Source organism: Hippocampus comes, unplaced genomic scaffold (assembly GCF_001891065.2).
Source record: "Hippocampus comes isolate QL1 unplaced genomic scaffold, H_comes_QL1_v1.1 scaffold91, whole genome shotgun sequence".
Taxonomy (NCBI): domain Eukaryota; kingdom Metazoa; phylum Chordata; class Actinopteri; order Syngnathiformes; family Syngnathidae; genus Hippocampus; species Hippocampus comes.
Window position 1 is genome coordinate 410570 of NW_017805034.1, and position 22309 is coordinate 432878.

At 42.9% G+C, this 22309-nt stretch overlaps 3 protein-coding genes, 1 long non-coding RNA gene and 3 other non-coding genes across 14 annotated transcripts in view; 2 read left to right on the plus strand and 5 right to left on the minus strand.

Annotated features, from left to right (window-relative positions):
- The window catches only part of LOC109512081 (focal adhesion kinase 1-like), a 29855-nt gene extending 21621 nt beyond the window's left edge, over positions 1 to 8234 (plus strand). For 4 of the 8 annotated variants that reach the window (XM_019863584.1, XM_019863583.1, XM_019863577.1 and 1 more), the window contains 20 exons: positions 203 to 223; positions 933 to 1030; positions 1109 to 1193; positions 1272 to 1372; positions 1443 to 1558; positions 2274 to 2374; positions 2669 to 2758; positions 2832 to 3036; positions 3566 to 3677; positions 3762 to 3836; positions 4416 to 4514; positions 4929 to 5033; positions 5576 to 5638; positions 5785 to 5824; positions 5916 to 6019; positions 6150 to 6158; positions 7016 to 7171; positions 7322 to 7402; positions 7520 to 7605; positions 7679 to 8234. In XM_019863584.1, coding sequence (XP_019719143.1) covers positions 203 to 223; positions 933 to 1030; positions 1109 to 1193; positions 1272 to 1372; positions 1443 to 1558; positions 2274 to 2374; positions 2669 to 2758; positions 2832 to 3036; positions 3566 to 3677; positions 3762 to 3836; positions 4416 to 4514; positions 4929 to 5033; positions 5576 to 5638; positions 5785 to 5824; positions 5916 to 6019; positions 6150 to 6158; positions 7016 to 7171; positions 7322 to 7402; positions 7520 to 7605; positions 7679 to 7790 — 1859 coding nt within the window. In that variant the 3' untranslated portion in view covers positions 7791 to 8234. The remainder of the gene's footprint in view (positions 1 to 202; positions 224 to 932; positions 1031 to 1108; positions 1194 to 1271; positions 1373 to 1442; positions 1559 to 2273; positions 2375 to 2668; positions 2759 to 2831; positions 3037 to 3565; positions 3678 to 3761; positions 3837 to 4415; positions 4515 to 4928; positions 5034 to 5575; positions 5639 to 5784; positions 5825 to 5915; positions 6020 to 6149; positions 6159 to 7015; positions 7172 to 7321; positions 7403 to 7519; positions 7606 to 7678) is intronic. The other 4 variants (XM_019863581.1, XM_019863582.1, XM_019863579.1 and 1 more) reach the window with 3 other exon arrangements.
- Positions 8235 to 9434: 1200 nt separating this feature from the next.
- Positions 9435 to 9507, minus strand: trnav-cac (transfer RNA valine (anticodon CAC)). Its single transcript has one exon. It is a non-coding gene; the product is annotated as a tRNA-Val (tRNA).
- A 172-nt stretch (positions 9508 to 9679) lies between these two features.
- On the minus strand, positions 9680 to 9752 carry trnav-cac (transfer RNA valine (anticodon CAC)). The gene has a single exon. It is a non-coding gene; the product is annotated as a tRNA-Val (tRNA).
- Positions 9753 to 11712: 1960 nt separating this feature from the next.
- Positions 11713 to 13018, minus strand: rplp1 (ribosomal protein lateral stalk subunit P1). The gene is made up of 4 exons (XM_019863587.1): positions 12794 to 13018; positions 12115 to 12189; positions 11921 to 12035; positions 11713 to 11834 (listed from the first exon to the last, which is right to left on the minus strand). Exons 1-4 carry the CDS (start codon positions 12863 to 12865, stop codon positions 11752 to 11754), a joined length of 345 nt encoding a protein of 114 aa, XP_019719146.1. The 5' UTR covers positions 12866 to 13018; the 3' UTR covers positions 11713 to 11751.
- Positions 13019 to 13574: 556 nt separating this feature from the next.
- Positions 13575 to 19010, minus strand: clptm1l (CLPTM1 like). Its single transcript, XM_019863586.1, has 18 exons — positions 18696 to 19010; positions 18142 to 18384; positions 17969 to 18063; positions 17585 to 17774; positions 17324 to 17493; positions 17140 to 17218; positions 16882 to 16999; positions 16723 to 16817; positions 16540 to 16624; positions 15901 to 16004; positions 15548 to 15613; positions 15195 to 15245; positions 15010 to 15092; positions 14902 to 14936; positions 14764 to 14819; positions 14623 to 14667; positions 14197 to 14312; positions 13575 to 14130 (listed from the first exon to the last, which is right to left on the minus strand). Exons 2-18 carry the CDS (start codon positions 18304 to 18306, stop codon positions 14046 to 14048), a joined length of 1638 nt encoding a protein of 545 aa, XP_019719145.1. The 5' UTR covers positions 18307 to 18384; positions 18696 to 19010; the 3' UTR covers positions 13575 to 14045.
- A 459-nt stretch (positions 19011 to 19469) lies between these two features.
- Positions 19470 to 19541, minus strand: trnah-gug (transfer RNA histidin (anticodon GUG)). Its single transcript has one exon. It is a non-coding gene; the product is annotated as a tRNA-His (tRNA).
- A 2375-nt stretch (positions 19542 to 21916) lies between these two features.
- Positions 21917 to 22309, plus strand: part of LOC109512085 (uncharacterized) — a 20799-nt gene continuing 20406 nt past the window's right edge. Inside the window, exon 1 of the long non-coding RNA XR_002167456.1 lies at positions 21917 to 22309. This exon is cut by the window's right edge and continues 422 nt beyond it. This is a non-coding gene — a long non-coding RNA (uncharacterized LOC109512085).

Consider the following 22309-nt stretch of genomic DNA (forward strand, 5'->3'; position numbering starts at 1 on the left):
TCCTTCTGCTTCTTTTTTGAAAGTAAACTCAAATCGGGCACATTTTCTCTGCATGCGTGCGCGCGAAATGACATCCCCGCCAAGTTCGCTGACTGTGAATCGTCTGGTTGCGTGTTTTCCGAGCTGTCTTGCCTCTTTCCCACTTTTCACCTCCCTGTCTTCCTCTTTTTTTTCTTCCCCCACTCACCCATCGCCAACGCAGTGACCTATGGAATAGTGGAAGGTAAAAAAAAAAAAAAAAACAAAACCAAAAAAGAAAAAACCAAAACCTAAAAGCTTGACATCTCTTATTCTTCCAATCCAACTTCCAAATGCTTGTGAATTTTTCTTTGCCACAAATCGACTCCCTTATTTACTGTATATGATGACCTCGGATGGGCATTTGGTTCCATTCCCTGAAGTGACAATTATTTAGCAATCAATAAATCACTAAAAGTGATTTTTGTTGCTCTGAGCTCTTGCTGATCTATTTCACCTTCATAATTTTCAATTAATAGCGATTAATTAACTATTACACCCATCCCTAATTTTAAAAAAATATATCTTTTCATTTCATGTGATTGGCCAATTCTTTTTGAGGGTTCACTGTTTTTTTTTTTTTTTTTTTTTTTTCCGGGGCAAAGAAAAATGCAAAAATACTACTGCAACTGTTGTGGGTCTCTCCTGTTTGACACATTTAATCGCATATAAATTATGTGGAGTTATTTTATTATATTGATGAATTTAATACATTTGAGTATAATTGTTTCTAATTTTGTTTGACTGAATTACATGTAATTCTGTGATGTTGAATTCTTTTAGCTCGTTTGTTTTAGGCGCTACTTTTTTGGTTGCAAAACAACACATGTGTATATCTAAAATGTGATTCAAGAAAAATGAATAACCCTCTCTTTTGTCATCATCGGCATCATCACTTCATTTCTTATTTTTAGCGCGGGACTACGAGATCCAGAGGGACAGGATCGAGCTCGGTCGCTGCATAGGCGAAGGTCAGTTTGGAGATGTGCACCAAGGAGTCTACAACATCCCGGTACGTCTACGGAATCAGTGGCGCAACGAGATGTACTCATTGAAATTCCGTGTAAAGACAAAAGTTGTTATTCCGCAGGACAAGCCAGCGTTGGCCGTCGCCATTAAGACGTGCAAGAACTGCACTTCGGACAGCGTGAGGGAAAAGTTCCTGCAGGAAGCACGTAGGGCGGCCGCCGAGTGAGCAAACCTGTTTTCATTCGATCTCGTTCCGTTAAAATGTGCTCGACGTGCTCCTGCAGTGACCATGCGGCAGTTTGACCACCCGTACATCGTCAAGCTGATTGGCGTGATCACGGAGAACCCGGTGTGGATCATCATGGAGCTGTGCACGCTGGGAGAGGTCAGGTCACCTGCGCGATAATGATCTGCTTGGACCCATCGTGATTCTTTTGTTTTCTCCCCCCATACAGCTGCGTTCCTTCCTCCAGGTGAGGAAGTACAGCCTGGATTTGGCAACGCTCATCCTGTTCGCCTATCAGCTCAGCACTGCGCTGGCGTATCTGGAGAGCAAGCGTTTTGTGCACAGGTAAACGAGCCATTCATACCTCGCTTTAAGAATATTTCATCATGTTAGACGTACTTGATATTTTTTTTTTTTTTTTTTGTCATTTTTATGGCCGAGAAGCAGACGGATATTGACTTGAATTGACTTCACCGTACTCTGACCCGTCTTAAGAGGGACTGGGCCCTGCCAAAAATAGCAAAAATCTGTGAGCAATGAACCCAAAAAAAACACACAAAAAAAAAAAAATAGAACTGCCTATAAATTGAAGTCTGTTGCCAATGAAAACAGCAGCAGCTACTGCAGTATGTAGCTTCCTACCGCATGTTGCAAAGTGTCCTGTGCACTGCAGAAGATCATTTTCTCTTATTTGGAAAATGGCATCTCATCAGAACTTTGTTGTGTACGTCCCATTTTTATGATCTACGCAGCTTATTTAGTTCCGCCCAATCTTCCTTGCTACTGGACCTTGATCTGCATTTCGACATATTTGACCATTTTATCATGTTTCAAGCTCAATTTTCACTCGACCTATATTGTCGCATTGTGTTAACATGAGTACAAATACAAAAGTAAGAACAAAATCGAGAATATGAAAACACCAAATATAACGGAATGTGACCTCATCAATGCAACAGCCCACCCATCCCCACCTGCATTACCACCGCGACTTCAAATTCAAGAGCCTTGACACGCCGTCTCATTTTGCCTCTTTTTAATTTTTTTTTTTTATTTTTAGGGACATAGCGGCACGTAACGTGCTGGTGTCTTCGATTGATTGCGTGATGCTGGGGGACTTTGGCCTGTCCCGCTACATGGAGGACAGCTCCTACTACAAAGGTGATGATCATGCCCCCTCCCCCACCCCCTCTCTAAAAATCAAACCATTCTTTGGGGATGATATCAACTCCATGGAACAGATTGCGGTCGACTTTTGAGGTAGTACGACTGTGCAGTGTTAACTGCTTGAATTGGGCAGCGTGATGGTGTTGAGTTGAGCATGTCATGACGCTCTGGGTTCGAATCTCTGTTTTCGCTGTGCTTTGGTAGGGATGCATGCTTTAGTGTGACATCGACGCCACCTAGTGGAGGCACGGGACATTTTCTCAATGCTTCTCTTCTGCACTGTTTCAGCCTCCAAAGGAAAACTTCCGATCAAATGGATGGCTCCCGAGTCGATCAACTTCAGAAGATTCACCTCCGCGAGTGATGTCTGGATGTTCGGTGAGCATGTTTGCCTCTGACTAAAATGGCATGGCGTCATTGCGGTGGTGACGGGTTGTTCTCCCTACCATAGGCGTCTGCATGTGGGAGATCCTGATGTACGGCATCAAGCCCTTCCAAGGGGTGAAGAACAACGATGTGATCGGCCGCATCGAAAACGGCGAGCGGCTCGCGATGCCGCCGCAGTGCCCGCCCACCCTTTACAGCCTCATGACCAAGTGCTGGTCGTACGACCCAAGCAAGCGGCCGCGCTTCACTGAACTCCAAACGCAACTCAGGTCATTATGATGACTCTGCATGGATTAGAAATCATTGCAGACCGCATAATTTCATCACACCACAAAGTCCGCATGCTGAACGCTAACATACAATGCGGAATGCCATACATCGGTGAACGGAAATGATGGTAATGTTCCTTACAAGCCTTCCAACAACTGCTACTGAAACACCTACGGCGCATCAACAAAAACAATACAACGATACTCAGAGGCAAACTGTATATTCTCTGCTCTGTGATCAAACTGGAGGTTAGTTGGGGACCTTCTCTGCCACCTCTTGGTGCTGTTAATGGTGCTCCAACGCATCCGGTGGACCTCATTCCTGCCCGACATGTCGTGCCACAATGCGCTACTCCATTGGAGGAGCGCAGCCCTAAATTTGAATATGCCCGAATACCATAAATAGAACATTCGAGAAGGACCTCTTAAAAATCTGCAGTATAGCGGGGACACAAACAAACAACGATATAGAAGTACTTCCCTGTACCTAATAGTTGTAATCAATCAACTTTTTGGATTTCTGCAATAGCACTATACTGGAGGAGGAGAAGGTGCAGCAAGAGGAGAGACTTAGGATGGAGATGAGAAGACAGGTCACGGTGTCCTGGGACTCTGGAGGTTCTGATGAGGCGCCGCCTAAAGTCAGACCCGTCTTATTAGATAGCTTTCTTGACTTAACTTGATTCGGAAAGTCAACAGAATGTGTGTTTGATTTGTGTTTGCAGCCAAGTCGACCGGGTTACCCCAGCCCTCGCTCCAGTGAGGGCTACTTCTCCAGCCCACAACACAACCATTACCAGGTGCCACACGCGCAAACGATCTGAAATACATTTTTATGTGCATTGTTGAACATCATAAGATATCCCTCCCGATTGATGTCACAGCACGCTTGACCCGTAATCACACGTGCACAAATATGAGTCATTGATTATCGTCAAAGAGAGTCATATATTATCAATGTATAAAACCAATGTTTCGGTTGTCATGGTGGACACCACCACCTAGTGGTGTAACATGGCATTGTTTCCCCCGAGTGTGGAAATCGCTGAACTTTTTTGTGGAACTTGCCGAGTTGAAATCAAACACGACAAGTCGCTCAACACGCAATTAACACGCAGCAGTGTAAATGCTTCACTTTGTTTGTCCATTTTCAATTCGTAAAAACAAAACATGGAGGCCAAATCGAAGCAGCACTGGTCAGAGGAGGAGATCCGGTGCTCCTACTTGGCTCTTTGTCAGTGGAAAACCAAACACGTTCTTCGTAAGAACTTGTTAAGCTTCAACTAAGCACAGCACTGGCCCTGCCGCCAAACGAGCGCCAAATATTCATTTGACTTCTTATTATTTAGTCTCTAACTCTCTTTGGTGTCCGCCTTAAGCCGACAGCACACGGCGGCGTAGGAGGCGGCTTCCCCGCCAACGACTCCTGGAACCAGCACAGACCGGAAAACACCGCGCTGTGGAGCTCCAACATGGAGGTACGGCAGAGCGCCACGACTCGTGGCGGATGGAGACTGAGCCCTGCTGTGCTGCTTTCCTATTCGCCAGGGCTTTGTGCCATCTTGTTAGAGCATTATAGAAAAAGCACCAAAACTGCGAGTAGGTGAGTTTTTCAGCGAATGGCACGGCATTGGTTACAGCGTTAAAACCGTCAATAGGCGAGTATGTGTAAAACTTGAGTTACTCCGACACAAAAAGGACTATTGAGGGGGGACGAATAAGTCACGGCGTTCCCTGAAACATCACCAAGGATGCACACAACATTGTGGAGCGAGCGCACGTAACGATCTACTGGAATGCGGGTCATCGTTGAAAAAAAAAAATTGGAATTTGCCAACTAATACTGTGATTTGAGGGAATAAAGAGTCATTTAGCACTTTTTGTTCTTCCAGGACACCGGGTGCGTTGGCCAGGCTCTCATGGAGGAGAGGCTTATGATGCAGCAGCAGCAGATGGAGGACGACCAGCGATGGTTGGAGCAGGAGGAGAGCTTCATGGTAACTCGAACACAAACCACTCTGGTCTAAATATCCGCGGTAACTCGGCGTCGGAGCGGGGTGACGAACGCAGGCTGCAGCCAGTCAGGGTTGAGCATTTGAGAGGCAGGCGGTGAGGCGGGAAGTGGGATTGGCAGGAGTTTAGGAACGAGCGCTGAGGTGTGGATGGAAAGAATGGGAGGAAAAATAGAGGGGATCTTTTCCTTGACTGGCTCCTCCTCTTCTTGGAAAAAAAAAATCCTTTCGGTCCTATTTTTGTGTCATCTACTTCCTCTCCTCTCTTAAAATCTGGTCTGTACCTCTTTTCGCTTCATGATACCTTCTGTCGCTCCACTTGCGCGCCACTCTGCTTCTTCAGACTCCTTTTTCCTCCCAGGATGCAACTCTTCAAAGCATGCTTCACCAAAACGGTACTGAAGCAAAGAGAAAGGGAGAGAACCAGGAACACATTTTTGAATGTCTGTTTTGGGTTTTTTTTCCCCCTCTCTACTCTGGAGCAACATGGCTAATCAAAGTTGTTGTTTTTTTTTTTTTTCCTCCAGAAGGCAGAGCCCAGAAACAGCCGAGGGAGCATCGAACGAGAAGACGGGACGCTCCAGGCGCCGGTCAGTGCTTTAGCTTCACGTTGACCCTTTCTTCCCGCGTGCCAGATCCTTCTTCATTTGGCGACCACAGAGATGCGGCAAGATGGCCGACATCTCAACCTGTCCCTTCCCTGACCTGTTGTGTGCGATGCTTCTTCTCTGTGCAGGGTGGAAGCCAGCATATCTACCAGCCTGTGGGCAAAGCAGGTAGGACAGCGACATTAGCTTGAAAGGAAGCACGATGTACTTTTTTCACTGTTAAAAAATTGCCAGTGAAGAACGTTGTACGTTTGTTTAGAACACGTGGCTCCGCCGAAGAAGCCCCCTCGTCCCGGAGCCCCCGCTCACCTGACCACCCTGACCGGCCTCTGCCCCGTCGACAGCTACAACGAGGGCGTGAAGGTATATGCTGCTCTTAGGTCAACGATTGTGTGCAGTGCCGCCATCCCGTGATAACAGCTGACTGCTTTTGGGCTAACGTGCTGTCCCACGCTCTTTCCTCTACCACCCCCCCCCCTGCCCCCCCAAATAGCCGTGGAGGGTAAGATGATCCGTGCATACTCGCGTAGAGAGTCGGTAGTTAGCCTGTTGTCCCCAGAGACTCATTTGGTGATGAATTCAGTCATGGCAAATACAGTGGAACCTCCAAAAACCTTTGAGCGCTTGAAAAAGGTGGTACCTCCATGGTGGAATGCCCCCAATAGTGGCAATAATTTCCACATAGGAAAACTGTCTGGCTACTCTCTACAACATGAGCCATCGAGTTAAACACGAATAAAAGGCAGTATCGTCTTACCTAGCAGACTCGAACGTCATTAGCATGTAGCCGAAAGTATAATGACTAGCATGGAAACGACCAAGTGAAGAATGGCAACAAAACACACTTTTTGACTGTCCGTTACACTCCAGGGGCAAGTCGTTGTCATTTATTTCACTTATTTTATTTGATTTACATTGGAGGTGTCCACTGTTATTTCTGAAGCCATAATCAGTGTCAGTAGTTTTCGCAAGAGCAGTAGTAAACATAATGTAGATTCGATGTATTGTTCCATCTCTCTAACTACATCGTAGCTCTCTATATCTGTATATCTTCGGCTCTCTCTGTATTAAGTGCTTAAGTCTGTCTTTCCGTCAGTCTGTCTACACTATTTATATCTATATCTCTTTTTGTTTACCTCTTTCTATTTATTCTATCCAACCATTTCATCTCTATCAATAGCAATATATGTCTCTCTGGATCCCTCTCTACTTCGATATTTTTTTTTCTCCATCCCTTTGTCTATCTCTAGCCATCCATCTCTTTAGCTCTCACTATCTCTATGGAGATAAATTATCCTCTAAAATATTTATTGCTTTTTTTTTTAAGTTTAAAAAATTTCATTTGTCCTTTTGGTGCAGTTACAGCCTCAGGAGATCAGCTCGCCCCCCACGGCCAACCTGGACCGCTCCAACGACAAAGTGTATGAAAACGTAACGGCGCTGGTCAAGTCGGTCATCGAGATGTCCAACCGGATCCAGCCGGCGGCGCCCGAGGAGTACGTGCCCATGGTCAAGGTGAGGGGCTGGGGCCAGTCGCTAAGGCAACATTCCACCGGGACCATTTGAAACTTCTGCTGAGCTCCCGTGTGTGTGTGTGTGTGTGTGTGTGTGTGTGTGTGTGTGTGTGTGTGTGTGTGTGTGTGTGTGTGTGTGTGTGTTTCGCAGGAAGTGGGCCTAGCATTGAGGACTCTGCTGGCCACGGTGGATGAGACTATTCCCGTGCTGCCTGCGAGCACCCACCGAGAGGTAAACACACACATTGGCTGACACAAAATGGCCGCCAGACCTTTTCATACAGCAACCAAAAATATTATAAATGTGAGAACCCAATCAGTCGATTTGACATCATCCCGCCTGCCACAGATCGAGATGGCCCAAAAGCTGCTCAATTCCGACTTGGCGGAACTCATCGCCAAGATGAAGCTGGCGCAGCAGTACGTCATGACCAGGTGAGCGCCACGTCCTTCGAACTTTTCCCGCCCGCACCTTTGGTGTTGACGTGGCGCTCGTCTTTCTCTGCAGCTTGCAGAAGGACTACAAAAAGCAGATGCTAATGGCGGCACATGCCCTCGCCGTGGATGCCAAGAACCTTCTGGACGTCATTGATCAGGCGCGTCTGAAGATGATTACGTGAAAACATTGGCTCTGAAGGATGTGCGGATGTCCTAATAGCAGGGACGAGATGGACGTTGGTCGCTATGGAGACAGAGACTTGGATTAAAATGGAGAACAGTGGACGCTACAGTCGCCATATTTTGGTGTCTTCTTGTAATTACTTTTTTTTGTTATGAAGGGAAGCTCTTGTCACACACTTTCAACTATACAGAGTGATTAACTCCCTATTTTAAAATACTTCTCAATTATTCATTAATTGTAAGTTTCTTTTTTGTTGTTGTCTAATGTATGAATTTAAAAAAATGAATATGTTAAAATGTAGCATTAGTACTACATTTATCTGTAAAATTACAGGATGTGGATGGTCTCCATCTTGTATAGTCAACATTTAAACATTGTCCCAAGCACTGGTAATTAGCCAGATTTAATCACAGATCAAATTCTTAAAATGAAAGAACAAACACACAAAAAATGAAAAAAAGTACAGATTAAATCTTCATAGATAAAAACAGTACCAAAAAAAAAAAAATCAAGAAAAAAATGACAATGAATTTGTATTTTAAAAGGGGGCGGTGTTTTTCAATCACCCTGTATATTTTTTTAAAGTTGCCATTTTTCAAAACCTTTTTTTTAAAAATCTAATGCTATTTAACACATGAGGGCTCGTTTTGAAGGCGTTTGCCACATGACAAACTGGAAAGCAGATGAAGTGGTGATGTTTCAACATGCGTGTACATATATAAAATATGGAATATTTACAGCCTTGGCTCTTACTGGATGTCTTTTTTTTCTTTTTTTTTTTTTTTTTTTGTCAGTATTGTTTCACACTCTCATCCTTCAGCGTGAAATCAGGGTTGAGAAGAGTTTTTTCCTACCAGTGGCCATTTTCCTTTCATGTATAAAACATCTGAACATTTACAGGTTAAATGTTTTTAATTATGTCTGTCAGCTCCTCTAAGGTTTGAATTGTATTTAATGTTGCACGGTGGCCCATGTACCACGGGTAGCCACTCCTGCTTGAAAACATCAGTTCGTACATGACAGACCGCTTGTTTTTTTTTTTTTTTTTTAAAGATGAATATAGAATTAATCTTTGTTTTCACACTTTTCTGAGGCATGGCTTGCTTGTTGGATACAAGCAGAGGAAGAAATGGATGCAGAACACCATAAATATGCTTCTAATTATGTTTAAATATAATGTTGTTGGCTTCAGTCTTGTGTGTATATATGCATACGCTTATATATGAATGGTATAGATAATGAAGTCATATCGGGTTGCCTGTTTATTTTTACACAACAAATCACATCGGTAACTTTTCAGACTAGAATCCAATACTGTGAATAGATAAGAGTCATTATTTATTGGGTGAATGGCGACTGCAGTTGGATGCTTTTGGTCAGCCGGTTTGAACCTGATAAATTCCCAAAACGGGATGTGTATATACCCCTCACACAAATGTTCTTTTGATGTTTTTCCCAGCACTTTTCTCAGGAAAGACTCTCATCATGTACAGTTGCAAATAAAAACACTGTTACAAGCAGTTTGAGGGTGACTCTTAATTGACCATAGGATGAGCTATTTCTGCTGGTAGAACTAATGCACAGGTTTTCAGTTGCTGAAAATTAGTCGTTGTTTAAAAGCAGTAATGGAAAGAAAATAATCTGTTTCCGCCCGGTTTCGAACCGGGGACCTTTCGCGTGTGAGGCGAACGTGATAACCACTACACTACGGAAACTGACGTTGGTTGTGTCAGTATATACCGTATTTCAAAGTACGTAACCAAACAGGCAACTACTATTGTATTTATAGTGGAATATTCTATCTGGTATTGAGCTAACGCATAGGTTTTTAGTTGTTTTAAATAATCTGTTATTTGAAAATAATAATAGAGAGAGAGAAAAAAAACATGTTTCCGCCCGGTTTCGAACCGGGGACCTTTCGCGTGTGAGGCGAACGTGATAACCACTACACTACGGAAACGCTTGAAAGAAAGTCCTGTTAAATGTCTATATATCATGTACCCTACTCATCATTTACCCGTACACGTCGGTTTTGTAACAGCAAAACAGTTTGAACTGGAAAATACAGTTTTGGTCTTTGTTGGTACGCAAAATATCGACATTATGCCAATTGTGTACCCTGCGATGGTACGACCACGCTCAGCACTGCAGTTTTTCTTCGTTGGTACATGAAACAGCGACACTATCGTGTTTCCTCGAAATTGTGTGGCCGACAATGGTACTGCTTTTAACACCGCTCCGAAGGCGGGGCGCCTTGGCTCAGGTCGTCGTCGCTTCCCAACCAGCAGGGTTAAGACTTCAAACCCTGATGCCAAGTCATGTCAAGCTGCCCTTGTGCAAGATTCTGCACACCGAGTTGCTCCCGATGCTGTATCATCAGTCGGTGAATGAGGAGACAGTATTAAAGCACTTTGATTACTGAGTTCCTCGAGAGCAGAAAAGCACTCGGTACACAAGTGAAAGCCAGTGTATCATTTACAACGTAAGGTGCATAATACTGGCAAACTAGCATATTATCATACGGAAATGTTCGCGCATGAGTGATGATAGAACATTATTCACAATCAATCGTCCAAACATAATCACGAATGACGTCGGCTTTACGGTTACACACACTTTTTTGGGCAGATATTGTACGACCAGGCGGACCGCTTTACGGTAATACACACCTGTTTGCCATGGTAGTAATCAATGTGCGACATTTTCCGTCTGACAGGTAACTCATTTTATTTACTTGGGTTAATGTGATGTATGGATGTTGAGCGTAATTGAGACGCCAGACCTGTATATTGTACCGATGCTCATTGTTTTGTTGTTGCCCAGTTGCGTCCTGGAGGAGCCCATCTGATGGATACTTCGAGTATTACAGGTAACGTTCTTTTCATACAAATTACACTTTTAATATCCACCTGCTCCCATTTTGACAGTTCTGCAAACCGGTGTATAACATCCTAAAAGATCGTTTTTTTAAAGAGTAGAATTAGAATTTACAATTGGACTTGACAAAGGACCCTTGGTATGTTTATACTTGTTCCTCCTTTTCGAAAACGTATATTTCTCACGACTGGGTTGACGACTGTGTAATTTTCCCTTGTGTTGCTTTCATTGACGCTTTGTTTTTGTTTTGCTCCCACGGGTGTACTTATCGACGGTGCTCTTATTTTAAACTTATTTGAAATAAAGATGGAAAAAAAAACAACTCTTAAATGTTAGCCATCTGTCAACAATATTTTGTAATTTTTTTGAAGGGTTCAACGATTACCTAAAATCTGTTTGACCATTTTTAGACTTTAATAAAATTAAAGTTAAATGTAAATTCCACGTTTTTAACCTAATTTCTAAGGAAGTCACTTTCACGAGTCATTTTTTGGAAACAAGTTAACAGGTCAGCAGCAAATTGTAAACACTGGTGGTTTTGTGTGGCACAGAACATGCATTTATTATATTTTCCAAGATATCAAAACTTTCATAGTAAAGACTTTTTTTTTTAATCATTGTAATTTCTAGATGTTTCAGTAAAGTTTTCCACCTGTGGCTGTTGACCCCTAATTCAATTTTATTACAAATTGGTTCATAAAAACCTGATATGCTAAAGAACTAGTTTACTACAGTCTTTAGTAAAAAAATCTTGTCCAAAGTATGTTTCAGTAAAGTTTTCCACCTGTGGCTATTGACCCCTAATTCAATTTTATTACAAATTGGTTCATAAAAACCTGATATGCTAAACAACTAGTTTACTACAGTCTTTAGTAGTATGTAATGCAACAATTACAGTGCTCAGTGGGCCACATTTTAGAATGAAGCAGGCCATACTTTGGCCAAAACTAGCACTCATTTTGTTGCTGATGTACCAGTATAATTTAAGTCTTGAAAGGGAAGGATTTTGTCATTAGAATAGGAAGAATCACAGAGGCAAGATAATTTTTGGTCATTTTATTGTTTTTAGAAAAACAGGTGGTTTAATCAAAAAGACCAAAGCCCATATCGTCATCAGACTCCTCGGACTCCTCCTTCTTTTCTTCCTTCTTCTCTTCTGCTTTAGCTGTGGAATTAAAAAGGCAAACAAGCCCATTGTTTAAAAAAATTCACATGACCAAACCTTGAAAAGTTTTAATAATTTTGTTTTACCTGGGGCATCTCCAGCAGAGGCCGCGGCTCCACCGGCAGCGGGGGCTCCAGCTGGCGCGCCACCACCGGCACCGACGTTGCAGATAAGGCTGCCGATGTCAACGTTGGACAGAGCCTAAGGGACACAAATGCAGGTAAAAACAGACGTCACATCCGCTTCGTTCGAGCCAGAAAAATGGCAAGTTATGCATTACCTTGGCGAAGAGACTGGGCCAGAAAGGTTCCACGGTCACGCCGGCGGCCTTGATCAGGGCATTCAGCTTGTCCTCCTACATACAAAATGGTTAAAACGAATAATTTTGACACACAGCACTATACAAATTGCCATTGGCATCATGTTCAATCAAAGTTTCAGAGAATAACTCAAGTTGTGCTTCAAGGCAGCTGTTAAGGTTTCAAGCAGGGTTGAGTTACAAGGTAAGATGATTTTTTTTGGACGTTTCCAGCTTTTCTTAAACTTGTCTCAACTTTTCACAACAAGTCTTAGAAGCAAGTGTTCAGTTTCAAGCATAATACGCATTCATGCCAGACAAATTTGATGTATGACGCGTCACGTTTCGACAATTGAAGTTTCAACTCACAACATTTGATAATAAAGAGCAAATGAAATATGTTGTGATGATGGACAGACAATGCAGGTTGTTGGCACATTTGGCACTCGTGTACCCTCCTGCCAGGAGTTAGCCTAGCATTAGATACTTATAGCTCAATTTTAAACCCCAATGACTAGAAATGTCGTTTTCTCACTGTACAGACAAAATGCAACTTTGATAACGAAACTGTCATTTTATGTTCGCTCATTTTGTGACGACCGGAAGCTTAAAAGTTAAACCCAGATGGCGGCAAAGCTAACAGGGCGAGCGAGACACTTACGGTGACAGTGACTTCATCATCGTGGAGGATAAGAGCCGAGTAAATACAGGCGAGCTCGGACACGGAAGCCATTATACAAGTCTTTATTCACGTTTACGGTGTTGGATGCCTAATTTTGATGGTGCTAGTCGCCGGATTGCGGGCCTTAGCTTCGGGTGAAGAACCGAGCACCTCAGGCACGTCCACTTCCTGTTAATGGGGAAAGGGACAGCAGTGGGCGGGAGTTTGGTTTTTATAGACTGCGTCGCTGGAGAGTGACGTTGTTGCGCATAGTCAGTGACGACTGACGTACCCGCCGCGCGGAAACTATTTAAAATCTTAATTTATTTTTAAATATTTTCTGTTGTACTAATTAAGACTTTTGATCATATTTCAATGAAAATAATTTAAAGAACACAGATTAAAGACCTGTAGTTTTGGCGTATTTTTGCACTTGTTGGTACATTTAAAATTCTTGAATATTATGTATTTCTTTGGATGAAATGTACATGTATTTCAGCGATTATATCTACTGTATTCCGAAATATTTAGTGAAAATAAATCGCGATATCTTTTTCGATCTTTATTCACAGTGATAATACAGATGATTTGTGGAAATTAATACAGGTGTTCAAGGGCTAAAGTCCTGACTACACGAATTTAAAAACTGTTTGCAATTTTGTGATTCTTAAATCCATCTTTTTTGGATGGAACATACATGCATTTGATTATATTTGATGTACAGTTTACATAAATTATTACTGTCATTTTTCACTAATAAAAATAAAAAAACCCGCCAAACTCAGTTTGTATATTCAGTCAGTTTATTACAGCTCACATCAATTGAAATCATTGAAAAAAAATGCAAATACACCAGGAGGGAAATCTTGAAGTTTATGTGAGAATGGATTAAAAAGTCACACATTAAAACAAGGGAATGGAATCTAGATGGGCCAAATATGTAGTAATACTTTCCAGTTAATTTCAATACAAACATTCAACAGAGTGACTCTGCTAAAGGGAAGTAAGCTGAAACAAACATTCTAAAAGTTCCTCCTACATTTGGCACCGATGCATTGCGTGATTTATGGAATATGTCACTTGGACAAAACAGAGTTGAGGCATTTTAAAAAAAAATTACAAAATGCTGTCATCTAAAATCCTCACAAAAATGTTCCTCAATATTTGAGGTGGCAAAAAAAAAATCCAGTTCAAACATGTTTGCAACAAAGGAAGGACGTAGATGTTCCTTCACTTGCCCGCCTTGTTCTTTTTAGTCCTTGTGAGATTTCCTTTTGGGTTTGTCATCGTATGAAATTCCATATTCGTTCACTCTCGTCTTGTCCACTGGGTAGAGCCTGAGGAGGGGAAAGCGGGTTAGCTGTGGTTTGCACTCGTGTGTGTCTGTGTTAGTGTGTGCATACCATCGCTGGTAAAGGTAAATGAGAAAGACCACGTCGTCTCGGAAACAGGCCAGTCGGTGGGATGTCGGCATAGTGATGATGAAGGCAAACACGTCGTCAATGAAGGTGTTAAATGCCTGACAACATAATAATAATTAAAAAAAAAGACTCATTGTAACAGAGAAAAAAATCACACTTACTCTCTTATAATAATAATACATTTTATTTATAAGCGCCTTTCAAGACACCCAAGGACACTTTACAATGACTCGTTCAAAAAAATAACACTTGTCGCTTTCTACCCGCGACAAATTTATTTCTGCAACATTTATTCTTGTAAAATTTTAAAACATGACCTTTTATTTATTAATTCATTTTTTATCTTCATGTGGAAACATTATTAATAAATTAATATGATGTTTGTGACAACTGTCCCTGTGTTCTCACCTTGTACATAAAAGCCTTCCAGGGCAGATGAGCCACTGACTTCAACTTTTGGTTGGAGAAAAAAAGAGAGAGGGGGGGGGGGGAACATTTTTAATACATATTCGTCTCTGACAGTTGATTGTCAAATACCTGTGAGCTCACCTTATAGTTGACAAACAGTTGAGGAAGCATGAAGAGGAAGCCAAAGGCATAGACACCTACAATATATTTTGGGGACGGAAAAAAAATAAATTAACTAGTGATGTTGAGCATTAAAAGCAGCTGCGGGTCCAAACTTACCATTCACCATACTGTTGATGAGCCACGAGTACCAACTACAACAGACACAAATAAGACACCCAATTATTGAACGCTTAGCCAACGCTTGTCAACTGACAGCCTCCCAACCTTTTATATCGCAGGAATATTAGGGCGTACAGGGCCCCCCCCAAGCAGAGCGGGTAGAGAAGGTACGAGAGGTACTTCATGGCCTGATAGGGAGGACACGAGGAATGATTACATTATAAAGTAGATCACTTAAAAAAATAAAGACAATAACAGGAGCCAAGTTTTGCGATTGGTTGTGGGGTTACCTGAGTGTCGTACTCTCCTGTTTTTCTCTCCGACTCGTCTAACTTGCCAAACTGCAGAGAAAAGCACCATTTATTTTTTATATGAGATCTCACTGGAGTAGTAAATCAGTGTTTCTCATACAGTTGTTAAGCAAAGGGATGCATTTTACATCTGAGAATATTGACAGCCATTTGAACGTTTAGAGGACGTTCAGTTTAAGGTCTATAAGGTACAAGTATGCTCTTTGTGGCTTCTGATGAATATTCCCGCCCGGGTGATAACGTCCATATGGGGCATATATGATATATTGGATGTGCAGCTCAGTGCTTGGGACCGCTGCTGCCGTAAATATTTTGGGTGCGCTTGAACCTACCAGGAATGTCGGTTTTCCTCCTTTCCAGACCACTTGAATCTTCAAGGCCTTCTTCACTTTCCACACCTACAACAAACGTCCTTTTAACATATCTACATAATAACGGTACAGTGTTCCCTCACCTATTCCTATCAATGTAGAACTACTTTTCTATCTGACACGGGTTTGCCCCATCCGACCAAATCATCTGGAAGCTATTTATTTTTTAAGGCGTATGCTATAAAATCAGTTCAAAATTACAGTATGTTTTGAGATCATAGTTTGAGGTTGATTTACAATTGAAACTGCTAATATAGGCAATTACTTGGGAGTCTGGCGCAGTTAGGATCAAATGCTAAACTGCGCAAGCTCACCTCAATAACGGCGCCAATGCCTGCGGGGATGAGGACCAGCAGGCTGGTTTGCTCGTCGAACAGGTAGAGGAAGATGATGATGGTGCTGAAGCATCGCCACAGCACTGACAGAGGATAGCAACATTATATACATAAATAAATAACAATAAATTCATAGATTTCTGTCAAATAACCATGTTCCATGGTTAGAGGTTACAGCACCACCTATTGCTCTGGCATGCACATGACAGCTTGTGAATGCATTTTAGCATGGTTAATTTTTGAGAGGCCAGTTTATAATATATATATATATATATATATATATATAAGACACACTAAGTTGTCCTACCCGCTTTGCTTGACATCCCCACCATGCTTTTTTTCTCTTTCCAGAAGCTGATGTCATTCTTGAAGGCCAAGAAGTCAAAAAGCAGCTGGAGACAAAAAAAAAAAAAAAAGGAACATTTTTTCCAATAACAATAAATTCATAGATTTCTGTCAAATAACCATGTTCCATGGTTAGAGGTTACAGCACCACCTATTGCTCTGGCATGCACATGACAGCTTGTGAATGCATTTTAGCATGGTTAATTTGAGAGGCCAGTTTATAATATATATATATATATATATATATATATAAGACACACTAAGTTGTCCTACCCGCTTTGCTTGACATCCCCACCATGCTTTTTTTCTCTTTCCAGAAGCTGATGTCATTCTTGAAGGCCAAGAAGTCAAAAAGCAGCTGGAGACAAAAAAAAAAAAAAAGGAACATCTTTTCCACTGTTCTTTTCATTTGATTCGATTCAAAACAAGCACGGGCATCCTAGTAAAGAGACACACGTGAAAGGCGGCCACGAAGAAGGTCAAAGCCAGGAAGTACAAGTTGGTGTCGGTGAAGATCCCTTTAATCTCGTCTGCGTCCTTCTCCGTGAAGCCTGCGAGGGGCAAACGGCAGCGTGAAATGGCGGCACAAGACTGGAGTGTTTCTGAGGGTCGTACCAAACTGTTGCAGGGAGTAGACGGCATCCTGCATGTGGATCCAGAACCTGAGTCTTCCCAAGGAGATGGCGTCATAGGAGATGGTGAGCGGAAGCTCCAGGGTGGTACTGTTTATTTCCTATAAACACAACATAGGCTGTCTCAATGTAATGCCCATTCACTGCTGCTTTAGGGATTATTGCAGTGGAGTGAATGTCACTTTTTGTGGAACTATCATTTCTTCTGAATTAACAGAAAGACAAAAGAGTTTGGAATTACCAGGAGATCCTTGATGCGGTTGCTGAGCTCATCAACAAAGAGCAGAGGTAGGTAAACCATCTTCTTGCCATTTTGAAACCTGAAAACAACAATCAACATCTTCATTCCATTAAAACAAAAAAATGCACACACACTCACTCACACTTTATTCCACATCGATACATATAGATTCGCAGAGCCTTACGCTCTGAGGTAGCGGCGCACGTCACTCGGAAGGTGTTCCTTGTCGAACACAAAATGGTCGCCCACGATGTTGAGCGTCAGGCGGGAGCGCCAGTGCGAGACGGGCTGGTCTGACATCCGACTTTCTTCTTCTTTGCGTTGTTTGGTCTGGCGAGCCTCTTCCGTGACACCCTTTAGAATGGGATTCAGAATAAGAAAATTAACCTGGTAGTTGGTTTGTCAATCTGTGAACCTTCATGAACCGCGCTTGAGTGCGTCACACCTGCGTGTGGTCCTCCCCGGTTATGAGGGAGATTTCGGGGGGCTTGGGTACCATGTAGGCAGTGAGCTGGGCTGCCAGGTGCACCTGCCGGGGGTCCTGCCACGGGGTGACGCCGGCCTGGTGGACAAACACTAGCGCATACAGAGTCCCGTTGTTGCGCGTCTTCTTGGGTATCGAGACGTTCACAGTCCTGGAGAAGAGCCGAACATTTGGTCACGCCATCAAGTTCAAGAATTTGGCTTAATAATTGATTAATCAAGTAGCAGGATGAACAAAAGTGTGCCAAGGACAGCCCCTTGTGGGTGACCACTACTATTTTCTTCACAATATAAAATCAATTTATTGCATTTTACAGCTAGAAGGTGACAATCCCTATCCACGGACCTCTCAAACTTTTCGTTGACATTAAAATTTTCCTCTTTGTGGATGAGGGTGTGTCCCCCATTTGCATTGGGCCAGAGGGCTGTGTAGATGCTCATCTGGAAGATACAAACCAATAACATCACAAAAAACAGGTCAAATTTTTCTGCTTGCAGATGACATAACACATTACTGACCTGGAGCTCGGGGTTTCCTGCAAGAAAGGGCGTGATGCATCCAGTGCTGCTGGGCAGCTCGCAAGGTTTGGTGTAAACAATGCCGTACATCACCCAGCAAGTGTGCACCACATACACCACGAACACACCCACCACCAGGGTGGTGAAGGACGACTTCAGGAGCATGTCGGCAGGGGCGGTTTGGCGTCTCCTCGGCTAGCTCCGGTCTTAGCCCATGTCAGTCCGGATACCAATAAGCTGCAGCTACAAGAACATTTGGGGAACCTGCTCATCTGGTTTTGTCATTGTTAGTCTCAATGGCTGAAATGAATCATTATTTGGATCTGGCGATCAGGAGGGTTGGAATGCAACTCACATGTCTAAACTACAAGACAAAGATAGAATAGTAAGTGTGCGATCGCAACAGAAGTCAGATGAATACACAGTGATCATAAATTAATTTTAGATGTTACATATTCAGCAATCTAAGAAGGCTGGGTGTGCGTGGTTTGCGCTCATGTTAGTCCCACATATCAATGTTGATCAAACCATAAATTGTTTTAATTCAAACTAACCGGTGTAGAAATTGTCAGTCTGCCAGAGACCGAATGACGGGCCACTAGCGGCTCTCTCGCAGCGAACTGTCTCGTCCCCGGCTCACGGCCGTCTCATTCACCGCGACGACATCGTCATAACAAACAAAAAAAAAAAAAAACGCCACAAGTGCCTCGGCGGCGGGTCCAAATTTCAGTCATACGTGACCCAATCCAGACGCATCTAGATTAAGGCAGCAGCCCCACTCCCAAAAAAAAAAAAAAAAATTCACATCAACTGTCGTGAAGCGTGAGGTGGATTTACTGTACACTACTTCCGGTATCCACTTCCTGGTCCCATCTCATACCGCGAGAAATAGCGAGATTGCAACTCTTCAGAACGCCACTATCGTCAAAATAACTATAGTATACTGTGTAATGTAAATCGCCGTGTTTATTACTAATAATTAGCAAAGAAATATTCGCAATTTCCGTTTGAATAGCAGGCTACCTGTGCTTTCAGTTGGGCGCTTCTGCCTTGAAATACTACGGAAGGTAGGCTATAGGCAATGTATACTTTTTAATTTGTACCTATCAGTAAATTTACTGTATTTGATTTGTAGGCGTACCGCGTTGTCTAATTTATGTCAATATGTCGTCACAAAACGCCATCGTGTACAGATGTATTGTACTTTGAAATACTACAGGATTTGATATGGGATGTGTTTCTTTTTTGTTTTGGCGTTACCTCTGTTGAAATGAGTGGGTCAAAATTTTCTAATTACATTTCACTAACGGAATATAAAGTATGAAAAATGCCGTGACCCGGATTCGAACCGGGGTTGCTGCGGCCACAACGCAGAGTACTAACCACTATACGATCACGGCTGGTAGTTCGCGAAGTGCTTAACTGTCGTGTCACCAATAGTGACATTGTTGTAAACCCCATCTACTCTGACAACCGCCCCCCCCCCCAAAAAAAAAACCAAAAAAACGTACAGGTCTTTTTTCAGTTAGCACTTGCTAATTTCGTTTTTTTTTTTTTATTATTGGTCACTTCACAAGATTAGCTATCAGAAGTCATTAATAGCTAACCTTTTACTTTTGTTCACATCAGTGTGTATTTTTACTTCAAGTGTATCAGTGCTTTGACATTGAACATTACTTTTTTTTAACGCCAAGTCTGCACCTGATGTGACGTCACCCAATGCTGCTCATAGCCACTAGGGGGTATATTTGCATCATATTTTGGGTTTGCCAGAATGACTGCTTTCACATACGTTTCAGTCCTGACTCAATTCTGTTTGTGGCATTTCAGCCTGTCGACCTTTTCTAGCTGCAGAGTTTTTAAAAATACGTAATACCACAATATTTCCAAGCAGAGAGTGTGGAAAGTAAGGAAAAGGGGTCAACGTATTAAAAAAAAGGCTCTTGTCAGTGTGTTGTGAGCCTTTGGGCAGAAGAGAGAATGTCAAGAACAGTGTGAGAGTGTAAAAAATGCAAAGGGGAATGGTAGCATTTCAAAGATAGAAGGATATGACCCCCACCCTCCTCAACCAACATACCCCTTGTACTTGTCAGAAGTGATTAAAAGGCTGCTTCCTGTGCCAGTGACGTACTTCCCTGCCTCCCCTCGGGATACCCGAGTCAAATACATGAAGCAAATTGCTGAGTTTCCAATCCCCTGCGAGATGGCGAGCTGGCAGAGATCCTCAGGCACATTCTTGCTGTCCAACTTTGAGGAGAAAAGGTAGAAAAGGTGACCACGTTTGGGCCATTGGCCCTCAGCTCAGAAAGTCATCCTGGCAGAATGTTGGTCACCCGCTGCCATTCGCACGTCATGCTCATAAAACATCTGCCTTCACAGTCCCTTTGATGTGGTGTGCTTTAAGGAATATTAATTGCACCGGCACAGTTAACCTATGAAAGAAATGCAATGGTACTACTTGTATGTGCTACTCGATACAAGCATGTAATACAACGTAATACTCAAATGTGTACAAGTCCACCAATTGGTGGCACCGCAGCTCCATGTCGCGTTCAAATCCTCCATCCCTGCTGTCTGTCCTGCAGTCCATTAACATCCCCACGCAACATCATTGCACGGCGATGATCCATAATCACCCCGTCGTGGGTCTCCATTAACATCCATCGCTCTTCGGGGAGTTTTGCTCCAAATCGAGGAGAGCAATCGACATTGAGTAAAACTCATTTCCAAATGACCTCCCACGTGGATACAATGGCAACCTTCACGTTCCCATTTGCAAGTGCGGCGCGATGAAACACACTTCTTCAGCTGTCAGATGAGCAGACGAGTTATTGAAAGGGTGCAGTGCATTTCCTTGACAAAAATCGCTGTACTTGTCGAAAAAGTTTGATGTTTTTAGCCTGCCAGGCAATCGGGCCTGCTTCACATTCAAAAGCGCCACATTTGATGAAAGCTTCGACACTTGAGCAGAAGTAACTCACGCCCAGGTTGCTTGGGGTGTATTAATATCCGCAAATTCACCAAATTCTGTTCAGCCAGATGTCAGAAAATATCTTCAGTTGGCCATTCTGTGAACAATTCAAAGGTTTATAATTGTCTAAGGATATCACAAGATGGCTTCAAACTGCTACTTTTAGTCTGTACTATGGCATGACTAAATAAAGATCCTCCCCTCACTTCAACATAGTTTCTTTGCACCAAGATGTCACAATGAAGGTGCCGAATGGGGGGACAATGTTTGTTTTTGGAGTTTGGTCATGTAACATTCACAAGCTGAGCCCTGATTGGTCCTTACCTGAGCCCCGAGCAACTGTGATGACACTTTTAGTTGACAGCAAGTGGCAGTGCAAGGCAAAATGGCCGCCCCGTGGGACGGATTTTGCTGCTTAATTCATATTCCACAAACGCAATGTGTTTTGACTAGCAGAGCCGCATATAACATATTATTGAAAAGAAAAAAATGGACATGACTTCCCCTTACACCCCCTTCCCTTTATTCTCATTCCACGCTTTCCCTCGTATCTGTCACTCTTTTCTCATTTACCTATCTCCATTCGCCCCTTTTCCCGCCGTCTCGTTTCCCAATGATTAAACAATGCCGCCGCCCCGGCGAACCCACACTATTCTTTTTAATGCCTTCCGTCTGTCCCTCCCTCGAGCCGCTCTCCCGCCCGTCTATCGGAATCTTTAACCTCTCGCCATTCGTCTCGCCTTGTCGCCTTCATTATTTCTCTCTCTCTTTCTCTCTCCGTCCATCTCTCTGCAGCCTCCCGTGGCCTGTCGCCTTGTGATTGAACGACTTGAGAAGTTAGTCCCATACCCTTCTGCCGTCCTCCAAGGTAACACACACACACACACACACACACACACACACACACACACACACCTGACCTGGCCCCATACCATAAATATCTGGCCTGGAGTGACTTTAGTGCTCTTGATCTATCGATCTATTTATCTGCCGTGAATTGAGGAGCTTCATTTAGAGAAAAGTAGTGCTTTGCAGTTATCTAGTGGTATCTTGCTGTCAAGCAGCTGTGTAGGACAGGATTGAGGTGCTTCATTTAGATTGCTGCGATCCTGTGGCAGCTTGGTGCCAAAGAACTAACTACATGGGAGTGAATTGAAGAGTTTCAGTTACACAAAAATATTGCTGTGCTGCCATCTT

What these genes read in the sequence shown, in the direction of transcription:
- clptm1l (XM_019863586.1), bottom strand. Translation starts at nt 18,306, where the DNA reads ATGCTCCTGAAGTCGTCCTTCACCACCCTGGTGGTGGGTGTGTTCGTG. An exon ending in GAGGAAAACCGACATTCCTG is followed by an intron (nt 15,246 to 15,547) that starts GTAGGTTCAAGC and finishes TTTTCTCTGCAG; the next exon opens with TTTGGCAAGTTAGACGAGTC. An exon ending in AACTGTTTGTCAACTATAAG is followed by an intron (nt 14,668 to 14,763) that starts GTGAGCTCACAG and finishes TCCAACCAAAAG; the next exon opens with TTGAAGTCAGTGGCTCATCT.
- rplp1 (XM_019863587.1), bottom strand. Translation starts at nt 12,865, where the DNA reads ATGGCTTCCGTGTCCGAGCTCGCCTGTATTTACTCGGCTCTTATCCTC. An exon ending in ATGATGAAGTCACTGTCACC is followed by an intron (nt 12,190 to 12,793) that starts GTAAGTGTCTCG and finishes TTTTGTATGTAG; the next exon opens with GAGGACAAGCTGAATGCCCT. An exon ending in CTCTGCTGGAGATGCCCCAG is followed by an intron (nt 11,835 to 11,920) that starts GTAAAACAAAAT and finishes TTAATTCCACAG; the next exon opens with CTAAAGCAGAAGAGAAGAAG.